Source organism: Ciconia boyciana, chromosome 7 (genome assembly GCF_034638445.1).
Source record: "Ciconia boyciana chromosome 7, ASM3463844v1, whole genome shotgun sequence".
Taxonomy (NCBI): domain Eukaryota; kingdom Metazoa; phylum Chordata; class Aves; order Ciconiiformes; family Ciconiidae; genus Ciconia; species Ciconia boyciana.
This window is the reverse complement of record NC_132940.1, coordinates 19395718-19416220: the sequence shown is the minus strand read 5'-3', so window position 1 is coordinate 19416220 and position 20503 is coordinate 19395718. Positions and strand designations below refer to the sequence as shown.

At 38.3% G+C, this 20503-nt stretch overlaps 1 protein-coding gene across 4 annotated transcripts in view; it reads right to left on the bottom strand.

The window, feature by feature from the left end:
- The window catches only part of BTBD8 (BTB domain containing 8), a 37431-nt gene extending 17411 nt beyond the window's left edge, over positions 1-20020 (bottom strand). For 2 of the 4 annotated variants that reach the window (XM_072867844.1, XM_072867845.1), the window contains exons 1-9: positions 19699-20020; positions 19417-19602; positions 8866-9134; positions 7822-7939; positions 4789-4878; positions 2538-2618; positions 1276-1372; positions 549-637; positions 227-329 (exon numbers count right to left, since the gene is read on the bottom strand). In XM_072867844.1, the coding sequence (XP_072723945.1) occupies positions 227-329; positions 549-637; positions 1276-1372; positions 2538-2618; positions 4789-4878; positions 7822-7939; positions 8866-9134; positions 19417-19602; positions 19699-19910 (1245 nt within the window). In that variant the 5' untranslated portion in view covers positions 19911-20020. Of the gene's footprint in view, positions 1-226; positions 330-548; positions 638-1275; positions 1373-2537; positions 2619-4788; positions 4879-7821; positions 7940-8865; positions 9135-19416; positions 19603-19698 lie in introns of those variants that run through there. The other 2 variants (XM_072867846.1, XM_072867847.1) reach the window with 2 other exon arrangements.
- Positions 20021-20503: the final 483 nt, after the last annotated feature.

The following is a 20503-nucleotide window of genomic DNA, read 5'->3' as shown; positions in this document are numbered from 1 at the left end:
TATGCTGGACTTGGATGTGATTATCACTATACTGTGTGCCATGAAGCATAACAACATCTGCACATCAAAATCTCTTTGTTATTTTAATGGGAACTTTTACATAGTATAAGTGTACTACAGATTTAAAATACTATATTTATTATCTCTTAAATTACATTGCAGAGCTAAATAAGGAAAAAATTTACATTGCTCTATTTTTATATAAAGCACACTATATACTACTTACCAAAGAGTTAATCAACATAACCAGACAGTTGTTCTGAAGTTCAGTAGGTAAACTGGCAAAGCTTCTCTCTGACAAACATTTTGCAAAATGTTTTCCTACCCATCTGTTGAAAAAAGAGCCTTTCTTACGTAAGGAAGATGAAAAATGTTCTATCTTCACTTGTTAGCATCAGTGATACTTCTAAAGTATTGTGAAGAAAAAAAATGTTTAAAATGTGAACATTTTATATGCCAAAATAAACCCAATCTTGCAAAGTAAAATGATTTCAACAGAAAGCGGAGAAATGAAAAACATAAACCGTAATTTGTTTTATTTTACTTACTTCATGCAAGCAGCGTATAGGTTTTCTGCTCCCAATGAATGAGCAATAGCCAGGCATTCTAGTACAGGTTGCTGCTTTCCAGGAACAGGCTAGAGTTGTTAGCAAATTATCACAATTATTGTACATTCTGACTTAGAAAAGCTGTACAGAAGTACAAAATCTTCAGTTCAAACAGAAGTACTGTTAGCTACCATGGTCTTTAAGTTTGTTTGCCTCTATGCAGAATAGGGAAGTCATCTGCTTCCACACATGTCAATAAAGCAGTTTTCAGCCTAGTGAGCCTAATGCATGAAAATGCTCGACTCTAAGCAGCTGTTTGTTTTTAAAGTAATTTTAATTGAACAGAAATATTTTCTAAATACATGCCCATGAAAGCTGATATGCAAATATGTAGTACTTCCATATTCCTATTAAGAACAATTACATATACAATGGAATGTATTTAATTATACTCCATGTACATATTGAACTGATCATGTGGAATACTGCTTTTCATCAGTTGTGGTTTACAAGCTTCTGTAAATAGGGGGATGATACCACAGGCCTTACTCCCATCATCACTCCCAGTGAATTCAGCAGATTTACACATAAAAATAGGGTCTGTTGAATTAAGCTAACACCTTGACCACACAGTTGTTAAGTATCTGGTCAATATGATGCGTAAGTAATAGAATGAAAATTCTTCTTAGGCTTTACAGTTCACAAAGTAGCATGACAACTGACATACCTTCTGAAAAAAATTGCAGTAATCTCTTTTCAAAATGTAGATAGCTACTTCTTTCAGCCCATCTAGCCCGTACATATCTGCAATGCCCAACATGCGACTAAAGAGAAAACAGGAGCAACAGGAATCAAAAATCATTTTCATATATGCATTTTGCTTACAAGACAATTTACATGCTAATTTCACCTCTTTGTTCAGTCAGAATTTACTGCAGAAACAGACTGATAACCAAGTGTGAAACTTACCAAGTATAATCTTCAAACAGGAACATGTATTGACCTAATAATAATCTCCCAACCACCGGGTCCAGTCTATACAAAAGTAAGCCTCAGCCACTGGCTGAGAAACTGTTTAGAAGACTCAGTTTCTCTATTTTAAGGGTAGCAAGTGAAAAAGATATTTGTGCCAGCAGAGTTTTGGCATTTTGTAGGTTTTTTTCCAAGGATTACATAAAATGTTATTGGTGACATCGTATCTGAGAATTATGTCCCTTCCAAATACTAAAAAGCACAGTGAGCAAACTATTAATTATTTTACATAATAATCAATACCATAGTTTTATTTTCTATATCAATTCATTACCTAAACATTGACATTGGGGCATATTATAAACAATTCCAGATTTTTATTTTAGATAGATAAGCTCTGAACACCAATTTCTAACATTAAGAAATTGTAGTGTTTTAAGATTTAGTGGCAGAGTTCAACAGCTAATATATAAATGGTTTCAGGGCATAATTCATACATTCAGAACTTACTTCACTAATTCAGGATTATGTATAAAACTGTGATTAAAAACTATCCCAGAAGAAAATGCCAACATTTATATTGGTTTCTATATATCATCTTTTATGGATCTAAGACTAACTACCTGCCTTCGCATCAACTCAAATGATTATTTAAAAATAAATTCAAAATATTAACTATTATATATTAACATACATTGTACATATTCTGAAAACTAAAAGGAAGGTACAGGCAAATTGGGAGTTATTTTGGTATAAAACACTCTCCTGTTTTTCACTCTCCTTATATAATATTCCCAAAATGTCTGTCCCACCTTTTCCAGTAGCTGCCAAATAAACAAGATTTCTTCAACAACTTTATTTTTGGAATTTCCTCAAGTATGTTTAGGTGTAATTATCATTATATTTGACATCTTTGTTTTATTTATACTACATTAAGAATTTTCCTTTTGACTTTTAACTGAGAAAATACAGAACAAGCACAAACTACAATTAAAAGTAATAAAAGTTGACATATACCCAACATCAACTTTGTCTGGGAAGTCCAGAATACCTCCATATATAAAATGCAAGATGACACTCATTTCCACATGGCTTATACTGCAAAAAAGAAAAAAAAAAACAAATAAACACATGTCCAGAATAAAACCCACCACATTTCTTAGCCAACGGAAATTGGTCAAAAGGCTGATACCTCATCCAGCCGTTCTGTGAATGGAAAGTAAATGGTCTGATAAAATCAAAGCTATTTTCAAGATAACTGCAATGTAAAAATATCTAAATGGACTATATTTTGGGTGAATTTTGCTACTCAATAGTCTTGCTGAAGCTTTCTAATACTTGAAATCTCTGAAATTAAGTCATAAGCAGACTAATGCTAGTATCTAGATTATTTACACTGATAATACGCAGAAAGGATTTTTTTCATCATCTCCAAGCTCTTTACTAGTAATAAGTCAATTATTATGCAACTATATATTTAAAAATTGCTTTAGAATAATTATTTTTAATTCTTGATTTTAGGAATATATTTAAGCTTTTCCCACAATAAAAAACCATTTAATAATTTTACTACAACACTAACTAGGAATGTTGCATCTCAAAATATTTAGAAAAAGTCTTTATGCCTAGATTCAGATTAAGAAATACGGAATTTCTACACAGAGTTGTGTTTGCATCCTTGCATCGTCCCAGCACTGTAACAGGGAAAGGCACAGAATGTCTATTTTAAATGGTGGACACAATCTCCCGAACAATACATTAATGTACTTATGTACGTACATCTCTGTGTGCAATCTTCAAAACTCACAAGTGCTCTGCACATTAGTATAAATGGTATATGGTCGTGCAGATTGAGCTAAGACCCTTTAAAACATTAGACGTGTTTAAGCAACAGACATTGATGACTAAAAAGTAAAAAAAAAAACAACTTGCAACACACTAAGAAGGAAAAGCAACACAGTTGTCTATGTATTAGCACACGATAGCCATAAAATCAGGAAGAAAGTTTCCCCACAGTCTTGACAGCTGTTATCTTAGACAGAATTTTCATTATTTCAGAATAAGCCATATGTACTTTATTTATAAGTGTTTAAAAAGACAGCATGGAAATCTGCACCAAGCAAAAAACTGAACTAGAGAAGGTAAAATAAGTGGATACGATTCTTAATAACAGAAATTATGAGACATTGGTATGAGAATACACTCATATAAAGACTAAGTACTTCTCAGGAGAAAGACTACTGAAAAACAGGGATGAAAATTTCTTAGCCATATAGAAATCAATTACAGGGAGAGAAGTGTAAATACCAGGGTAACTGTTGACTATCAGCCTCTAAAATATACTATGTCTAGCATAAAAGCTAAGGAATCAATTAAACTAAAAGTGTATTGTTTTATAAGGATTAGGAAGTTATAACCAAATCAACAGATAACCTTCCTGGTTTTGCAGCGATATTACACTGACAGAAAACTAAAATTATGAAAATGAGAGAAAGTATCACTTGGCCAAGCAATTTTATATGAACACAAAGCAATTGTATTTTGCAACACTGTAAGGTACACAGTTCTTTCTGAAGAAAGCTGAGTCAGCCAACATCATGCCTGAACTAAAAAAGCTAACATGTAAAAGTATCAGTTTGCTTTTAAAGAAAATTTAATATATTTCAATTGATTTTTCTGATACTGAAAAGAACTAACCTGGCAGTTCCCAGTTTATCTACAAAGTCTTAAGTATTCATCCTACACTGACAGCTCCATTATTTTCAGCTCTCACACAGAAACCCATTGCGAACAAGCACACTAGTCAAAATTGTTTCAGTGTATGATGCTGAAATATCATTATTAAACACTATTTAAGAAATGTAATTGTTTATTTGCCTTTACATTGTAAATATACTCTTATTGTACAAACAGGTATGAAAATAAACTATATTGCTCAGACATTCATAATACTTTTCATGACATGTACAACATGAAGAGTAAAATAGACTGTGCATACTAAAACATACTCTACAAAAAAAAAGGATTAGTACTCTTCCGCTGATGAAAAAGACTTCTTCCCTGAACCATCTGACAATATTAACAAATACACTGCACACACTGTTTCATACTGAAGTCAAAACAGTACTCGGGAAATGTATCAGGTTGAAGAAAAGTGTCAAGGCAGATTAATCGTCAGTGCTCTATACACAGCACAGATGTTACATATTTGCAGTGATTTTAAATTGCCTACCTTTGCTCCCACATGACTTGCAAAGACAACACTTACCCTTGAAGAGTGATGTGCTCTTGGGAGCTTTCAGCCCAACTTCCACTCAGCATAGCAGCAAAGTAACTAGATCTGGCACATAAAATGGCCCTGAGAGAGAAAAAGTAAATATTATTCCACTAGATAAAAATATTTATTATGAGACTCTTTGATAACATTGACTTAAATCTTTGCCCTGTATGCATTAAGGTGTCATCTATATACGGCATGCCTTTTCTTCCAGTATGTTTGGAATTTCAAAATATGCTAAAGAAAAAAAACCAAACAGTATTCTAGATTTCTCACTTAAAGTTTGTTTCTAGTATGACTTTGACATTCACACAGAGGAAATGATCATCACAAGCATTTCCCTTTTATGTAATATAAAATTGCAAATTTATTTCTTCTGTTTTATTTACCAAATAACAGTAAATACCCTTGTTTATACAGACCCATTTTAGCCAAATAATTATATCCTGAAACAAACTTCATACTAACGTATGATACAACAATATGATGTGTGTTTCCAGCACTGTTTGAGAAGAGCTATCAATTACTTCTGTTTAGATATATTACCCTTCTATATTTAAAAGGCATAACTGGCCATAAAGGAGCTAATTCAATTTACTACTACTTCCATCAAAGATAATAAAGAAACCCCAGACCAGTAGTCTGTTTAGCTCAGTATCTCCACCAGTATCACAGTCTTCAAAAAACCAGATGAGAAGACTTTTGCCACAGGAGCTTCTTAAGGTAGAAGTGGAAGGGCAAAAAGGAAGAGAAGACAGTACATGAAAACTGCTTTATGATTTCAGCCTTCCAGATTTACACCAGTTATAGTGTTAGCCTTTACGTATCTTATCTGGGCTACTGCAGCCGTAGATAATATTCTCATACATACAATTTCTTCCTGACACTTACTAAGCTTCCTATTATTTATAGAATTACTTTATGTCATGTATTTCCTGTGGCAGAAAAAGCAAACTGTTATATTAAGCATGAGAATCCCTTCTTTTACATGTATTTGTTGGCTCTTAAAGTGTTTCAGAGCACTATCATTTTGCGTAGGAAGAAGTAAGAAGAACGCTATTTATGTTCTCTTTTCTAGTCATTATATATTCCAGAATCTCTCATCTCTCTTCCCTCCTCCTGCTTCAGAAGTCTCAATACTTTAAATTAGGAACTTCTCACACATTCCTCCTGCGATTCATCCAGCAATAATAATAATGAAGCCTTTACAGAATGTTTCATATCTCAGTGCAGTATGTCCACACGTAAATGGGTATTACATCACAACTTTGAGTATGGGAAGTTCTGAATACACACATGATCTTGTTTCTATAAGACACAATAACACAATATAATGGAGGTATGAAATACACTATCTCCAATTCTGTCATCCTCTTCCAAATAAATTTTAGTAATGAACAGGGCTAGATCAACTGCAAGGGCATAGTTGAAGTGAGTATTTCAAAGACTTATTTTAAATAAGATGGCTACTCAGTAGAATAAGGACAAGTATGTATTACCTAAATATACATTGATAAAATTTTAACTTATAAAATACATGGAGATACCAAATGAATTAAGTAAATTTATCTGTGCTTTCCTACTGTCATGGTTTGTGCCACAAGTTTATTACTGAACAAATTGACTTGCTCCACTCAGAGCTCTGTAAGCACTAGGAAGACATAACTTGGCAACTCAATCAGAGCACTGCTGCTCACACTATGAACTTCCAATAGACTTCACAGGACTTCATGAGTAAGTAAGGAATACTGAGATAAGTGGGTGGGAGAGGGTGGGGGCTTAAACTGTCTCCTGTTTGAGAACTTAAAAAAATCCTTTAAAATAAATAAGTCATACTTTCACCACAGTTATACCCAAAGTTAGATTTCCCTTATTCACTCCTACCGTTCACATAGTGCAGTACTAAAACAAGCAAGTCTTGTGCCTGTTTCAGAACATCCTTGTGTTCTGTGATTTACTGCCATATTTTTAATGCTGGTTAGACTAGATACATTGCTCCAGGCAGTAAGTGGCCTAAATTAAAGAAGCTTTGCTGATGGAATCTTTTTGTTGACTTTTCTTTTTGCATTAAAGTATTTGTTTGTCAAAGTTATGGACCTGAAAACATGTCTTCTTATAGTGTAGACCAGAAGAAAAAACCATGCCTAAATACACTATGTTCTGGAAATTTAGTATATATCCTAATTCTGTTATTTAAAAAAATAAAATAACACCCCCACCACCACCACTATTATGCCATATCTTCTGTAAAGATGTTTGTAATGTCAGTAATATAACCCCCCACACTAGTTTTGTGTTGAGACAATACTAAAAATAGTGGAGGTTTTTTAATAATCTCTCTCAGTTATTTGTATACTCAAAGGGAACAAAATATAGGCTGTCTAGTTTCCTATCTCAAGTGCAAACAGACTCATATCAAAGGTACAAGGAACGGTACTGACACTTTAATTTGCTTTCCCAAGCTACAAAAGTCCAATAAGCCAAAGTTCTTAAATGGTCTTGGACTTTAGATCTAATAAAGGCTGCTGACAATCTTTACATCTACATGACTGAAATAATTAAAGTAAAATCAGATTCTGTATGCACAGATTCTGAAGAACAGAAAAAAAAAAATTACTACTCCAGAAATCTTCTACTTGTATGGTGATTTTATTCAGCATTAACAGATGAATAGTTTATTAATAGATTTTTCATTTTCTTCAGAGAGCACAGATTTTTAAAAAAAGGTTAGCAAAGAAAACCTACACAGTATTTATACATGAGTATAGTCTCATTATATGAGTTTACAATGGCAATCTTAGAAGTGCTAAAAATGCAATTGTTTTCACAATAGTTGCCATTAATGAGATAAATAATTTTCATTAGTATCAAAGTATGGCCACTTCACACATAAGACCTAAAAACTCTAATGGTTCACAGCTAGATAACAGCACCAGCAATAACTTACTATAGATGTACAGTACCAGCAATGTTCTATACTAGAAGGATTGTGGTTGAAAAACTTTACAATAAATACTTATGTACCTGTGAGCTTGAAAATCTTTGCCTTCTATACAAATATTAATATCTGGACAATAGCACTTCTTGTAGAGCATCATTAAGTCTTCTCCTAACACAGATGCAGTTTCTAGTTTGGAATCACCTGCAGATGGAGAGAAATAGCTATTTTTGCTTTGTCTGGTGTAGACTAGACTATTGACAGTACCCAGACAAAATATTTGAAAAAAAGAATCTGACATAATGAAAAATTTTTAATATTGCATAGTCAAGCTAGAATTTTCCTTGGAAGGTTTTCCAAACCTTGCATTTTTCTTCCTGCTTTGACCTGAGATAGCAGAAATTTGACCAATGCTTCATATTTGATATCTATAGAAGTGCTACAGTTACTCTTTCATAAGATTATGTAGCCAGTTCATTTTTTCTACAGAGATCTGGTACCTCTGCATTGAAGAAAAGTAGACTCTGAAGAAGTTCAGGGTCATGTAGTGCTACATGCTTCTGCCTGAACAGATTTGTTGCTTGATCCTGTCTTACTGACTGCTAACAGTTGGCAGCTGTTAGCAGCCAACACCTCTGGTGTAGATGCAGTTACACATTTCCTCATATTACTTATTTCATTCACAGTTGTAGTACAGAAGATTCTGAAAGATTCCAAAATCCTCATAAAACAACAGTGGAACTAGTGTAATTTGCTAGAAAAGGAAAGGACTGGAGAGAGAAATTCTGCTCTGTGGAAGTCCCACGTGGTGAGGACTCAAGTTTGCTGTATTACAGAGAAAAGACGGGACACAATGCTGATGAACATGCCTGATGCCTGGCAAGTCCTGTCAGATTTATTATGCTACACATTGACTGGGAACCGCTCCTGCCAAACTTCTGCAGCAATTCATTTTTTCAACGTGTGAGAGAATGAGGTAGACCATAGCAAAGAATATCCATGTAAGCTGTGTTATAACGATAGCTTTAATCTTTGCCTGCATTTTTACATCTGTATAAGTCTTTGGATAATTATTTAAAAGGAAAAAAAAAAACCCACCCAACCAAACAAAAGTATAATTCCAAACCTACCTGCAGTGGCTTTGTTGCCTTCTGCATCAACTAGTTCTGGAATTTCCTCTTCAATACAAGATGAACAAGCAATTTCTTTCTGCACAGCTCCACTTGGAGTATTCTGATCAAGAGGTGTTCTTTTGCCATCTCCAAGACAATTTACATTTGTTTGAGCGTTCTGAAGGGTAGCAATGTTGTTTTCTTGTATTAATTTGCGTTCCGTTACTTTTTTCATCATAGCCAGCTCCTCAGCTTCTTTAAGATTTTTATCAGATGAATATACAAGCCTAGAAGATGACACTAAGTTTACTCCTGTAATTTTTTAATTGATCAAAACAAATAAAAAATGACTTTTTTTAATCTAACAAAGTTCATGACCAGAAAACAAAAGCTGGACTCTACAGTGCTTAATAATAAAAAACCCCTTTTAAAAACTGTATCTCTGGAAAACTTATTTCTGCAATGCTTGAAAAAGCATAAACAAGCATTACAAGTAAAACGTAATATCAGGTTAAAAGGAACAAAGGTTTCTCTCCCTCACTTTGCTTTTTTCATTAAAGAAACTTTTGTCTGCTCTTTATAGGTCATCTACTATAATCACCTACTGGCAAAAGCAGAAGCAAGCTGTATCAGTAATGACAGATGAGTGATTTATAAATCTTAGTATGACCAAGAAAAGGCACTCGATTGTCCTTTAATATCATCAAATTTACAACCCCAAAAATATAAAAACCTTCTAACATCAAGGTTACAAGTACAAAACCATAAGAATAGTATAGATATAAGTGAATGGTATTAGAGATAAAAATTTTAATTTCAAAGGAAGTGCTTGAAAACATGAAAATTTGCAGTTAAGATTACCCAAGAGCTTTCACTTTGCCCATATAGTAATTCCAGTTTCCCACTTTCCCATCTGTTTCACCAGCTTATTTTTGGCTCAAGATCTGGAAAAGCTAACAAAGCCTGCAGTCTGTGACTGCAAAGATCTCATATTTATAGAAAGATACCGCACTCCAGCAACTTAATGGAGCCTTAAAAAGTCAATGTGAACAGATAACATGCTTTATCAGTGGTTTCATACCATATAGATGAAGTTAGCAAAGTTTAACAGAAGAGCTACAGTTACTTTGGATTTAGCAGACATGTACTTACAGATATGCATTTAGTCACTCATTCCATGGCAAAGAGGCTTTATTGTTAATACTGGGAACAATTTGAGTATGCTATTTGAACACTGTCCTCTAAAAGGGCAGAGAAAACACAAAGAAATCATCTTCCTTCTTAAGTCCTGTATTTAAAGGATTGAGTTAGGTTGAATTTTTTTGACTGTGTGATACAGGTTCTCACCAAGAGAGAATGACAAGAAACAAGAATGTAGGGAATGGGAATTTTACTATTTTATTAGATTTTGAAAGCAAGGGCCAGGAAAACGTGTGATAGGGGTAATAAAATTTCACATTGAAAGAGTAAGATTGGTGGACCTGCTTTACATGGGTTTTTTAGGTGGTTGTACCTGTATGTGCTTTCAGAACTCCTAACCTGTGAACTTGGTCTGACCATCTATTCCTTTTCATATTTACAGTGCTTTCCAACCCAGCGTAACAATAGCATGAGGCATGAGGGAAAGACACGTAATAACACGCCATATAACCAAGAACAGGACCACTTTAGAAAATTCAAGACCGTGACTTCCACACATTTTCCCTGTTCACTATGCTTCTCAATACTTAACATCTGTGTTTTATAGCTCTATGGCAGTAGGACTCAAGAACAGAAATTCAGAGTAGAAATCCAATTAACCTAGAGATTTCAAAATTCCACGGAAGTATTCTGAAGTGTTGTCTTCAAGTTGTTTCTCCACATTAGATCTTCCAAGAAATGTCACTTAAAGTCACATAGACAATGCCACTAGTAATTCCAATCCAATGCCACACAAAATTCGATCATTCCCACTTTATCCCTGCATCTTCAGCAGATGTAAGCAAATACCACAATTACAGAAGTAAGCTGGTAACACATACTGAATGTGAAAAACTGCAGGAAGATCCCTACTAAGGGTTTGTTGAAAGAAAATTGCCATTCATAACATGTTAGGTTAAATTTGCACTGTAACTTTACTTATTCACCTTTCTGTTGCTGCTGACCTATTGCGTATTCAACATGTAAAGACAGTACAAATTGACTTTGAGGGAGAAAGAAACTTAGCAGCAACAGACACACTGCTTTGCCATAAATTCATTATTTTAATATTCTTGCTTACTTTCTGCCAGTAAACATATCCATAGGGAATCTGGTAAACTAGGCAATGAGACAACAATCTCCTGGGAATCCTCAGGGTATTTTCAGATAATCTACATAAGAAACCTCAGGAATGCAATTCTATTATCACTAGGGCTTAAGGCAATAAAAAGGGCACCCCTACCACAACTAGGAACTCTGTAAATAAAACAAGTAAAGTGGCATGTTGTTAAACCAGAACTAAGTAACTGGTTTCTAGATCTCAAACAGTTATTTTATTTGAAATAAATTATTTCCTGTAAAAAGTCAAGGAACCTTGACTATTTCAGTTAATGTTTAAAATCCAGCCACAGCCCTGGATTTACTACTTCCAGAAACTCGGCAGAATATCTGTATATTACAGTCCTGCTTAGTACAGACTGTAAATTTACTACTTTGAAAGACTCATGGAGGCATCCATTATTCTGCTTCACAGACAGCAATAATATTTTTAGCAAATCTTTTAGAAATTCTCCTTTATCTCAGTTAAATCCCATTAGATGTTCTTTCCAGAATGGAAGATTCTGCAGTTTTCTAAAACTTGTTATAAAAAACTTTGCTTGGCAACACCCTTTATTTTATAGGCTCATTTCTAAAGGCAGAGTGAAGTTTTCTAGACTGTCTTCTACAGAGTATCAGATGGCACCTTCCTGGATAAATAAAAGCTAGGGAAATCTTTCATCCACAGCAAAATGCATAGCTCAGACGTTGGAGCCCAGATGTTTTAGTGATAATGTAAAACCATCTCTTTAAAACACAGTTACTGTAAGAAACCAGGACCCTTACTGCAGAATTATGATACGAGTAGTTTTTACTGTTCCAAACCTCTTGAGTAGGCATCATTCAGTGTGACACCTTAGCTTAGTAAGTTGAAGTGCAGAAGATTACAATTCTATAAAGTTATAAATTTCTTCTTTAAATCAGCTAGAGGTATCATCAGGAGGTATTAGAGCTTGACTGATTTTGAACTAAGTTGTAGTATTTACAAGAAAGCAGTTTTCATAGTCATCTGCACAATCTTAGAAGGCATTAAAATGTTCCAGTTCTTCCAGCATCCCTAATGATGATCAGGAAAGTACTCACTGTGTCCAAATAGCTTCCTAGAACATATAAGCAGGATGGAGTTATTTTGTTTTTATAACACATAGCCTACATAGACATCTCAAAATGCACTTTGAAGAAAAGCACATACTTTGTGGGTAGTTTGCAGAGTACTAACAAAATGCTAAGTAGCCCAACCAAACTTACATTCGTGCATCTAAAGATTTCATTCACAGTTTTGTTTTTAAGGGTGTCCTGGAGTTCTATCTCCTCTCATTCCAAATCACTTAGGCTAAATTCTTTGGGAAGTTTCTCAGCCTCAGAACTCTCCTTAAGGCCCACCTATTTCTATCAATTGTAGATGCATGACTCTGTCTTGAAAACCATACAGTCTCAGTAGAAGAACAATCATGCATTTCTGTTCTCAAAACAGCCACAAAGCCAATACTGACTAGAAGCAGTAAGACATTTTTATGCTCACTAAAAATATAAAAAACATGATGACAAAAAAATGCTAAGATAATATTTGGGTCGAAAAAGAATTTTGAGTTATGATCCACTTCTTTGGTCCTTCGAGTCAAGAGGTACATTTCCTTACTGTGGACCACACTCACTGTCTGCAAGACTGACAAAATCCCAAACAGAAATGTTGTATGCCACTAATGACCATGGAAACAACACAAATAAGAAGGGAAGTGAGAAAGAGCAGGTTTTATTTTAATGAAATACCACATTTAAAAGCACGAGGAACTCATTTTTGTTGTTATTTCTGAGAACACTGAAAGTCACTGAAATTAACACCATCATCACCAAACTTTACTGAAAGCTGTCAGGACAGCCTCTCCTATTGTCCCTGAGTAGCTGTCAACTAACTAAATAAATAAAATTTCTCAATGAATCAGGCATCCACCTTTCAAACGCTCCCTACAGCGGCTTTCACTTGCTCAGAGTGAGAGTTCTTCACTGAGAGCCCATCTGGAGAAGACAGTTACCTGCCATCTTCTCCTTACCCACGTTCTCCTTAAAGTTATACATACACGTACACATCATTGATGTCACTAGAGAAGTGCTTTTGAGTTCTTAGACACTCGCTGTTTAAACAGACAGGATCTTGTACATGTTGTTATGGATATGTTGTCTATATGCCTAGATTTGCAGAGCATTAGTAAAGAGATTACAAAGCAGGCCTGAACAAAAGCCATTAATGCCAGGGAGAATATATTTTTTTTTTATCTTGGTGTTTTTTTTCTATCACCTAGCAACACAGACTGATTGTTAATGCTAAAGTCTATCAGAAAATCAGAAACTTCTCCATCATAAATACTATGGATAGCAGGAAGCTGTCAGCACAGAAGTCTGACACATATGAAAAGGGGAAATTCTGCTGTTTGACAGTGCATCAGTTTAATTGCCCTGAAAAAAAGATGCTATGGTAACTTTAGAATAGAGGAACAAGTAAAGATGCCCAAAGAGGATACTTACTTGGTAGTGTAGGGGATAATACAATTAATTAAAACAGACAAAACAAATTATGTTTTTCTTTTATTTACAAGTTTTACAGATGCTGTGTGGTGTTTTCAATAGGAACTTGGTATAGCACATACCAGAACTTCACGTAGCAACTAGATTAGCACTAAAGTATCTTCTATGTGCGTGTAAAATCCCATATTATTTTTTTACTTAAATAAACTGTACTGTTTTACTTAAATAAAGCTATGTGTTATCACAATTAAATGCCAAAATAAAAACAAGATCTATTAACTTTTATTAATAAAAATAACACTGAGAACGTAGGAAGTCTCTGAACCACTCCCTGCGCACGGTTTTAATGCATTGATGTCTTTAGCAAACCCAACTGCAGCAAATACTCTCATGCACTGCATTTAATCTTGGTGGACTTGCAAGAATATTTCAGCAATCCACCTATAGCAGTGAATCTTTGTTAGTGCAAGTTAGGCATGTCATACGCACAACTTCAACCTACCTTAATCACTTAAGATTCTTCCATTTCCCTTTAGATTTGCTTAAGAGAACCATCTGCTTGATTTTTGCAGCAAAGATGGTTATTTTAAGTTAACTGATTTCTTGAGACAAGTATTTCAGTAAATTTCTTCCCATGAGATGCAACATCAACTGCTTCGCTGCCTCACACAGATGCTAATTAAATCTTCTGATTTCTTGTGAAAGCTAAGCATTTCAGCAGAAGAAGAATCTGGCCCTTCAGCAATCATAGTCCCAGAGAAAGGCTTCTACCCATTTCTCACATAAATTGAATTTTTTTTTCTTGAGGCATAAATCCATGGCATTAAGATACTATGTTTTCCAAAGCAAGATGTTAATATCACACACATAAAAATATGCTGCAACCTGACAGTTTAGCTTCTCAACTTCCTCTAAGAAATTGAGATTAGATACAAACATGGATCAAAAAAAAAAATCCAATAAGAAAAAAGACAAACTCATTGTTTCTATGTATGTGGAAAGGAGATAAGGTCGCCATTGTTCCGCATGTGTTTAAAGCCTGTTTTCATCAAAAGAAACAAGTCATCATGGTGAAGGCTTTCTTCCCCCAACAGGATATAGCATAAAATCTAAACTACAAGCTGCATGTAGTATCTTACTTATTTCCCCCCCTCCCATGTTCCTTGCTTAGCAAAGTCTAATTATTCTCAATGCTAGCTTAGCTCATAATTATAGCCACAACAAACTAACCTGGTGCTGTCATAACAAACTCACTCAGACCAGAGAATATGGTTGTATGAACGAAAGCCATTAAGTTAGAACAGCTTAGCTATTCAGAGGGGCAAATTCCTTAATCCCTTTACTTGGTAAATAAACACCTTGGTTCACAATAATTTGTTCTCAACTTCCTCAGTTTTCACTGTTCACTGGAGATAAGCCTTTACAGAGGATTTTAACTTCCACAATTCAGAATTTATCGTTTCGCAATGTTTAAGACACTCACATCAAATTTCCCATGTTGCCCATATTTACAGGGCCGAGTTTGTTAATTCCATTTGTTTTGGGAGGGTTGATTTTTTTCAGCTGTATTGCTGATTCCCTTATGTCTTAATGCAAGGGAAAGAATAGTTTTTGAGTACCCGCAAAACGCACCCGCAAGTGCCACAGAAAGCTGTTTTTGCAGTTACCTTGTTTTCAAGTTACATGAATCAGTCACTCAGAGAAGATACTCCTTGCATGGTAGGGTACACCACATCAACAGGCACAAGTGATAAGAGGATAAAAGGGAAGGATCATATCAGAGTAAACTGCATAACCCACAAAATGTCGAGAACATGGAAGGCATGCTGTTCTTCTGAAATAGAGTAGTCTGCAATCATAACCCACTAGAGGGTTATGATTTAACCCTCTTATAACGCAGAAGCCTAGATATTAAAGGTAAGATTGCTGAGGCATAAGCATAAAGGAATTCAGTGTACATGAGAAGAAGTCACATTTGTTTCCTCCAAAATAGCCAGTATCCAATGGGGACTATGACAGTCTAGCAATCAGTAAGAATAATGCACAAGTTGTTTAAAGGAATGTTTTCCTTTTTCACTACTTTGATTCCAATGTTACGGAACTGTAACTGGGAATTGTATTTAAAGAACAAATATTCACAAACAAGTTGTGTTGTATTTGGTGCAACTGCTTTATGAAAAGCTCACATGCAAGAGAAGGTCAAGCTGAAAATAGAGCTAAGCCATCATCTTCTGTAGCGTCAGTCCAATGTCCTGTAATTTTAACAGGTACCCCACCTTCTGGCTTGGTTTTTTTCCCCTGCACTCAGGGAAGATTCTGACAGACATGAGCAACAATGAGATTGCAAGAGGTGTGACTAAGTGACACATGAAACAGGAACAATGCTGCAGGGTATCTGTTGTATTAATAGCAGTTGCTACAGCCTAAAATTTATTCTACAAAGGAAAGGTGTGCATGGAGTCTACAGAAAGAAGTTACTGTCATCATGCTGTCTAGGAGTTTACCTTCAAGAATGTTTTTGTCTGCTCTTAAGCTAGATGTAGCATCCTTCTACTGCCCGATACAGAACTATACAAACATAACATGGTCAAAGGCTTGGCTGATCTACTTTGAATCAACTACTGGTGCTGCAAATTAACCCCCGTGGCAGTAAACATCACAATGACAATTGTATTCCTTTGTATTTGATCCATCTTTAGTGCTTTTCAACTGGAACTGACTGTCGTTAGGTCCTTCTCTGTCCTTCCTTAAATCAGATCCCTTTAATACAAATATCATGAGACAATAATAACTAGATTTTTATTTCTAAAGCTATATTTTTCCAACTGAAAGAGTAAAAGCAGTTTGTCTCTCAAAAGGCAAGATATTAATGATCTAATGATCTGTGACAGACTGTTGTCCTTCAGGGATGCTAAACTGCTCGCTTCCCAAGGCAGACTGCAGAACTCCGCTTGAGCAGTCATCTCCTGCCATTGACATACTTGCAATTGTTGACCCTTTCCTAGTTGTGTTATGAAGAGTGACAGAAGGCTATGGGAGGGCAGAGTAAATATTATGTTAGCTTCACTGGGCAAAAACGTAGGGTGAATAGTGTCTACAATATGGATGCTACACTTCCTGGTGACCAGCAGTTTCTTGCTGGTGTCCTCAGACAGTGCAAGTATAGGGAAGGAAAAAAAGGAGTGCTCAGTTACTCATCTATTTCATGCTGAGGCTAATGCAGAAGGATCAGCTGCAGAAGTTCACCATGTCCTCCATCCTGCCCAAAAATGCTCAGAAGTTTGGCAAGAGGAGCTGCACAGCCTTCAGCACACAAGTGACACGTAGCCTGAATCTCTCCTGATTAAGAGAGACAGAGGCCCAAAGGAAGTATGTCTCACCGAGATGCATGCCAGATATAACTTGCGAGAAAAAAAAAAAATCCCCAAATCCCCACGGAAAGATGATTTTTACTTGGGAAGCTAAAAAAAAAGCTGAATATAAACAGGAAAAGGAATAAGATTGTGTTACAGCTTTGATGAACTCTTCAATACTATACTAGTATTTCACTTCTATTCTACAGGGAAACAGTATTTATAACCAGAAGACCTAGAGCTTTTCTAGAAGACTACAACTTTCTCTCGGAAGCTCACCTGCAGCTACAGGTCTTTGTTACAACTCAGCATGGCGATTCACGTGCTCCAAGAATTAGGCTAGCTTTCAGTCAACCTCAAGCTGTAATTTAAGGCACTGTTTTGGATTTGTGAAGATGTAATTAATTTGCATCTTAACAGTAAGAAACCACTTAGATTCAACAGCCACAGATACTAGCAGAAGGCATCAGTCCAACAATGAAATTAGGCTCTTTTTGACCAAAGCTGCCTCCTTTCCTGGGTCCACAGCAGTTCACTGTGGTCAAACTCTAGTGCATTCTGTGATGGACATTTTCACAGAATGTGCTAGCTTAGAGGATTCAAAAGCTGAAGTATCAAACAGCACTGAAGACTAAGTTATAAGAAAAACCAACCATCTTGCAAAATGCACTTCCATACGTAGCTTAGAATACATGGGGAGGTTCATTTGAAGAATCTAAACTCAGATTGCAAGGATAAAAGGTTTACAACTAGATGAGGTGTTTTGAGTTTAAAGGTGTTTTTCAATACCATGCTTTTTGGGGAACATGCAGGACTCTAGGGATCATTACTCGCCTTCCAGCAAACACAGACAAAATTGAAAGCAAGTATCAATGAACGGTAGGCATATTAAGTGCTTACATTAGGAAAACAAAGGAATGATATAACAGTTAAATAAGTAAAATAATTATTCCCAATAATTATTTCCCAATTTCCAAATTAAAATAATTTGGAATTTTTAAAATTTGCATTATCATGCTTCTGGATGAAAGTCTTCTGTACCACCACTTACATGAATGTGAAACAAATTAATGAAATCGAAGTAATAATGGAGTTAAGAAAAATACGAGACAAAACCCATGCTGTTTTGTTTCTTACCACTTGTTTTGCTAATGCTCCTGCCAGGCTTTGACAGTAACCTAACAAATACCAGTTTATCAGCCTGTTCCACTACAATGATTCTGTGTTTTAGATATTACTCTCAGTTCAAAAAGTTTTCTTTCATACTTCTTATAACTTTAGTACCCTGAATACATATTTTTAGCTATCTGCTGCCTCATTTACAAATTTAAGGAGAGAATGAGTGAAACCAACAGGGAGAGGTCAGCCTAGGTTATATTTTAGGCACTAAACTTAAAACCACAACACCTTCCCCTTCTTCTTGCCAAGACTCTCAAGACCCTGCAAGTGCATACATTTTCTAGGCACATCCTGAATTCATCTGAAATCCCAGAGTGCCTACCACTCTGCTCCTGTGCACGCCCCAAAGCGCCACTGGCTCTAACATCAACCCTGTTTTATAGAAGGTAGGTGGCACCACCACAGCTTTGCTAGGGAGAAGCAAGCGCTGCCCAGTTCTTTGAAAGAAGGATTAGAGGTACTTACAGGCAAGGACTGCAAGGTCTGGTGGCAGCACCAGCCAGCGCCCCCGATGTACTTGCTGAAGGTTTGGAGCAAGATGAGCGAGATGTCAGATACATGCTAATAGCTGGCAATGGGAAAACATGCTGGCCCTTGCACCAGTCCCTGGGGAGCAGCCTACACACTGCACCGATGGGGTGGGACACCTCGCTCTGGGATCCCAGTTTGGTGGGAAAGCTGTGTGTTGTTTGGCCTAGGCCATGGATCATTAGGAGTTCAGTGATGACTACACAGTTTCTAACTTGATGCATCTTCATCTAACTTGATGAAGTCCTCCTAGGTTTCCACATCCATAACTTTTTTTTTTTAACATGACAGTAGAGTGGGTTTTCTTTGTTTTTTTCCATTAGGTAATCTTGCTAACAAGGGTATTAGTAGGCACAGACAATTTTAAAGGAGACGTTCAGGATTTTTGCTGCTTTTTCTCTTGTTCTATTACAAAGCCTTTACATACCATGCAAAACCACGCTATGGTGGAGAGGGTACCCATGCGCTGTCAGCAGAGGGACGAAGGCAGAAGAAGATAAGTAACTTACAGGAAAGTCCTCTGCAGACGCTGCGGGAAGGCTGTGACGATACCGCTTTGAATGGGAAAGCTTTAAAACAGGTGGTAATACCGGGAAGAAAGAAGAGGAAGGACACAGGAGAGGCAGTGCCGCGGCCGGCCCATCAGCCCGAGGGGCGCGGCTGGTGCCCGCCGCTCCGACGCCCCCGCCCGCCGCGGCCGCGCACTCACCGCAGAAAGCGCCGGAACTCCGCGGGCCCCACGCCGTCCAGCCGCAGCACCTCGCGGGGCGGCCGCCCCCCGCCCAGCCCGGCGAAGAGCCGCGGCGCCCGCGCCAGCAGCACGGCCCGGTGCGCCCGCAGCGCCGCGTCGCCCACATGGATGGTCACGTCGGAGCGCGTCCCCTCCGCCAGCAGCCTGCGGGAGCGCACCGTTACCGCCGTCTCCCCGCCCGGCCCGGCCCTCCGCCCCGCCTGGAGCCGCGCCCCGGCCCGGCTGCCGCCCCGCGCCTACCTGCCGAGGTCGTGCCGCAGCTGCTCGGCCAGCGCCTCCTTCAGCCGCTGCCGCTCCACCGCCGCCGGGCCGGGGCCCTTCGGCGCAGTGCCGCCACCGCAGCGCGCCATGTGCCGGCAGCCGCTCCGCTCCGCGCCCGAGGCGAGGCGGGGCGGGGCGGGGATTGACAGGCGGCCCCCTAGCGACGACGCCGAGGGGGCGGCCCGCCGCATTCACGAAAACAACGGCGCGGCGTCTGCCTTCCCGCCAACGCCAGCCCCGCCGCCAGCCGCGGGACCATCGCACAAGAAGACGCGGGACCCCGCGCTGCCGGCTGCGGCGCCTTCCCCGCTCCCTCTCGGGGGCGCGGCCAGCAGCGGCCTCCGCCAATGAGAGCCAGCGGCGCTCCGCCTTGCCCCGCCCTTCCCCGCAGGCCCCCTGGCGGGGGGCGGGCGGGCCCGGCCCTCCCCGCCCACCGCCCTGCGGGGGGCGGTACCGCCCTGCGGGGGGCGGGGCGGGGCCGGCAGGAGGGCCCTTCCGGCCCGGCCCCCCCCGAGCCCCGGCTGCCGCGGGGAGGGCGCCCTCTGCCGGCCGCCGCGCCGCGCCGGGCAGGCCCCGGTGCCCCCGCCCCGGCCCTCGTAAAGGCCCGTCTTAACCCGCCGCTCTCTTTCGAAAAGAAGAGTAACGAGATCGTACGTAATCGGTGCCGCCCCGACCGGGACAGCAGCGCCCGCTGTTTCACGAGCAGAGGCTGGCGTTTGATCGTTGCCCGCTACGTGTCCACCTGCTGCGCTTCTCACCGGCAACAGGAGCACCGGCAAGCCTG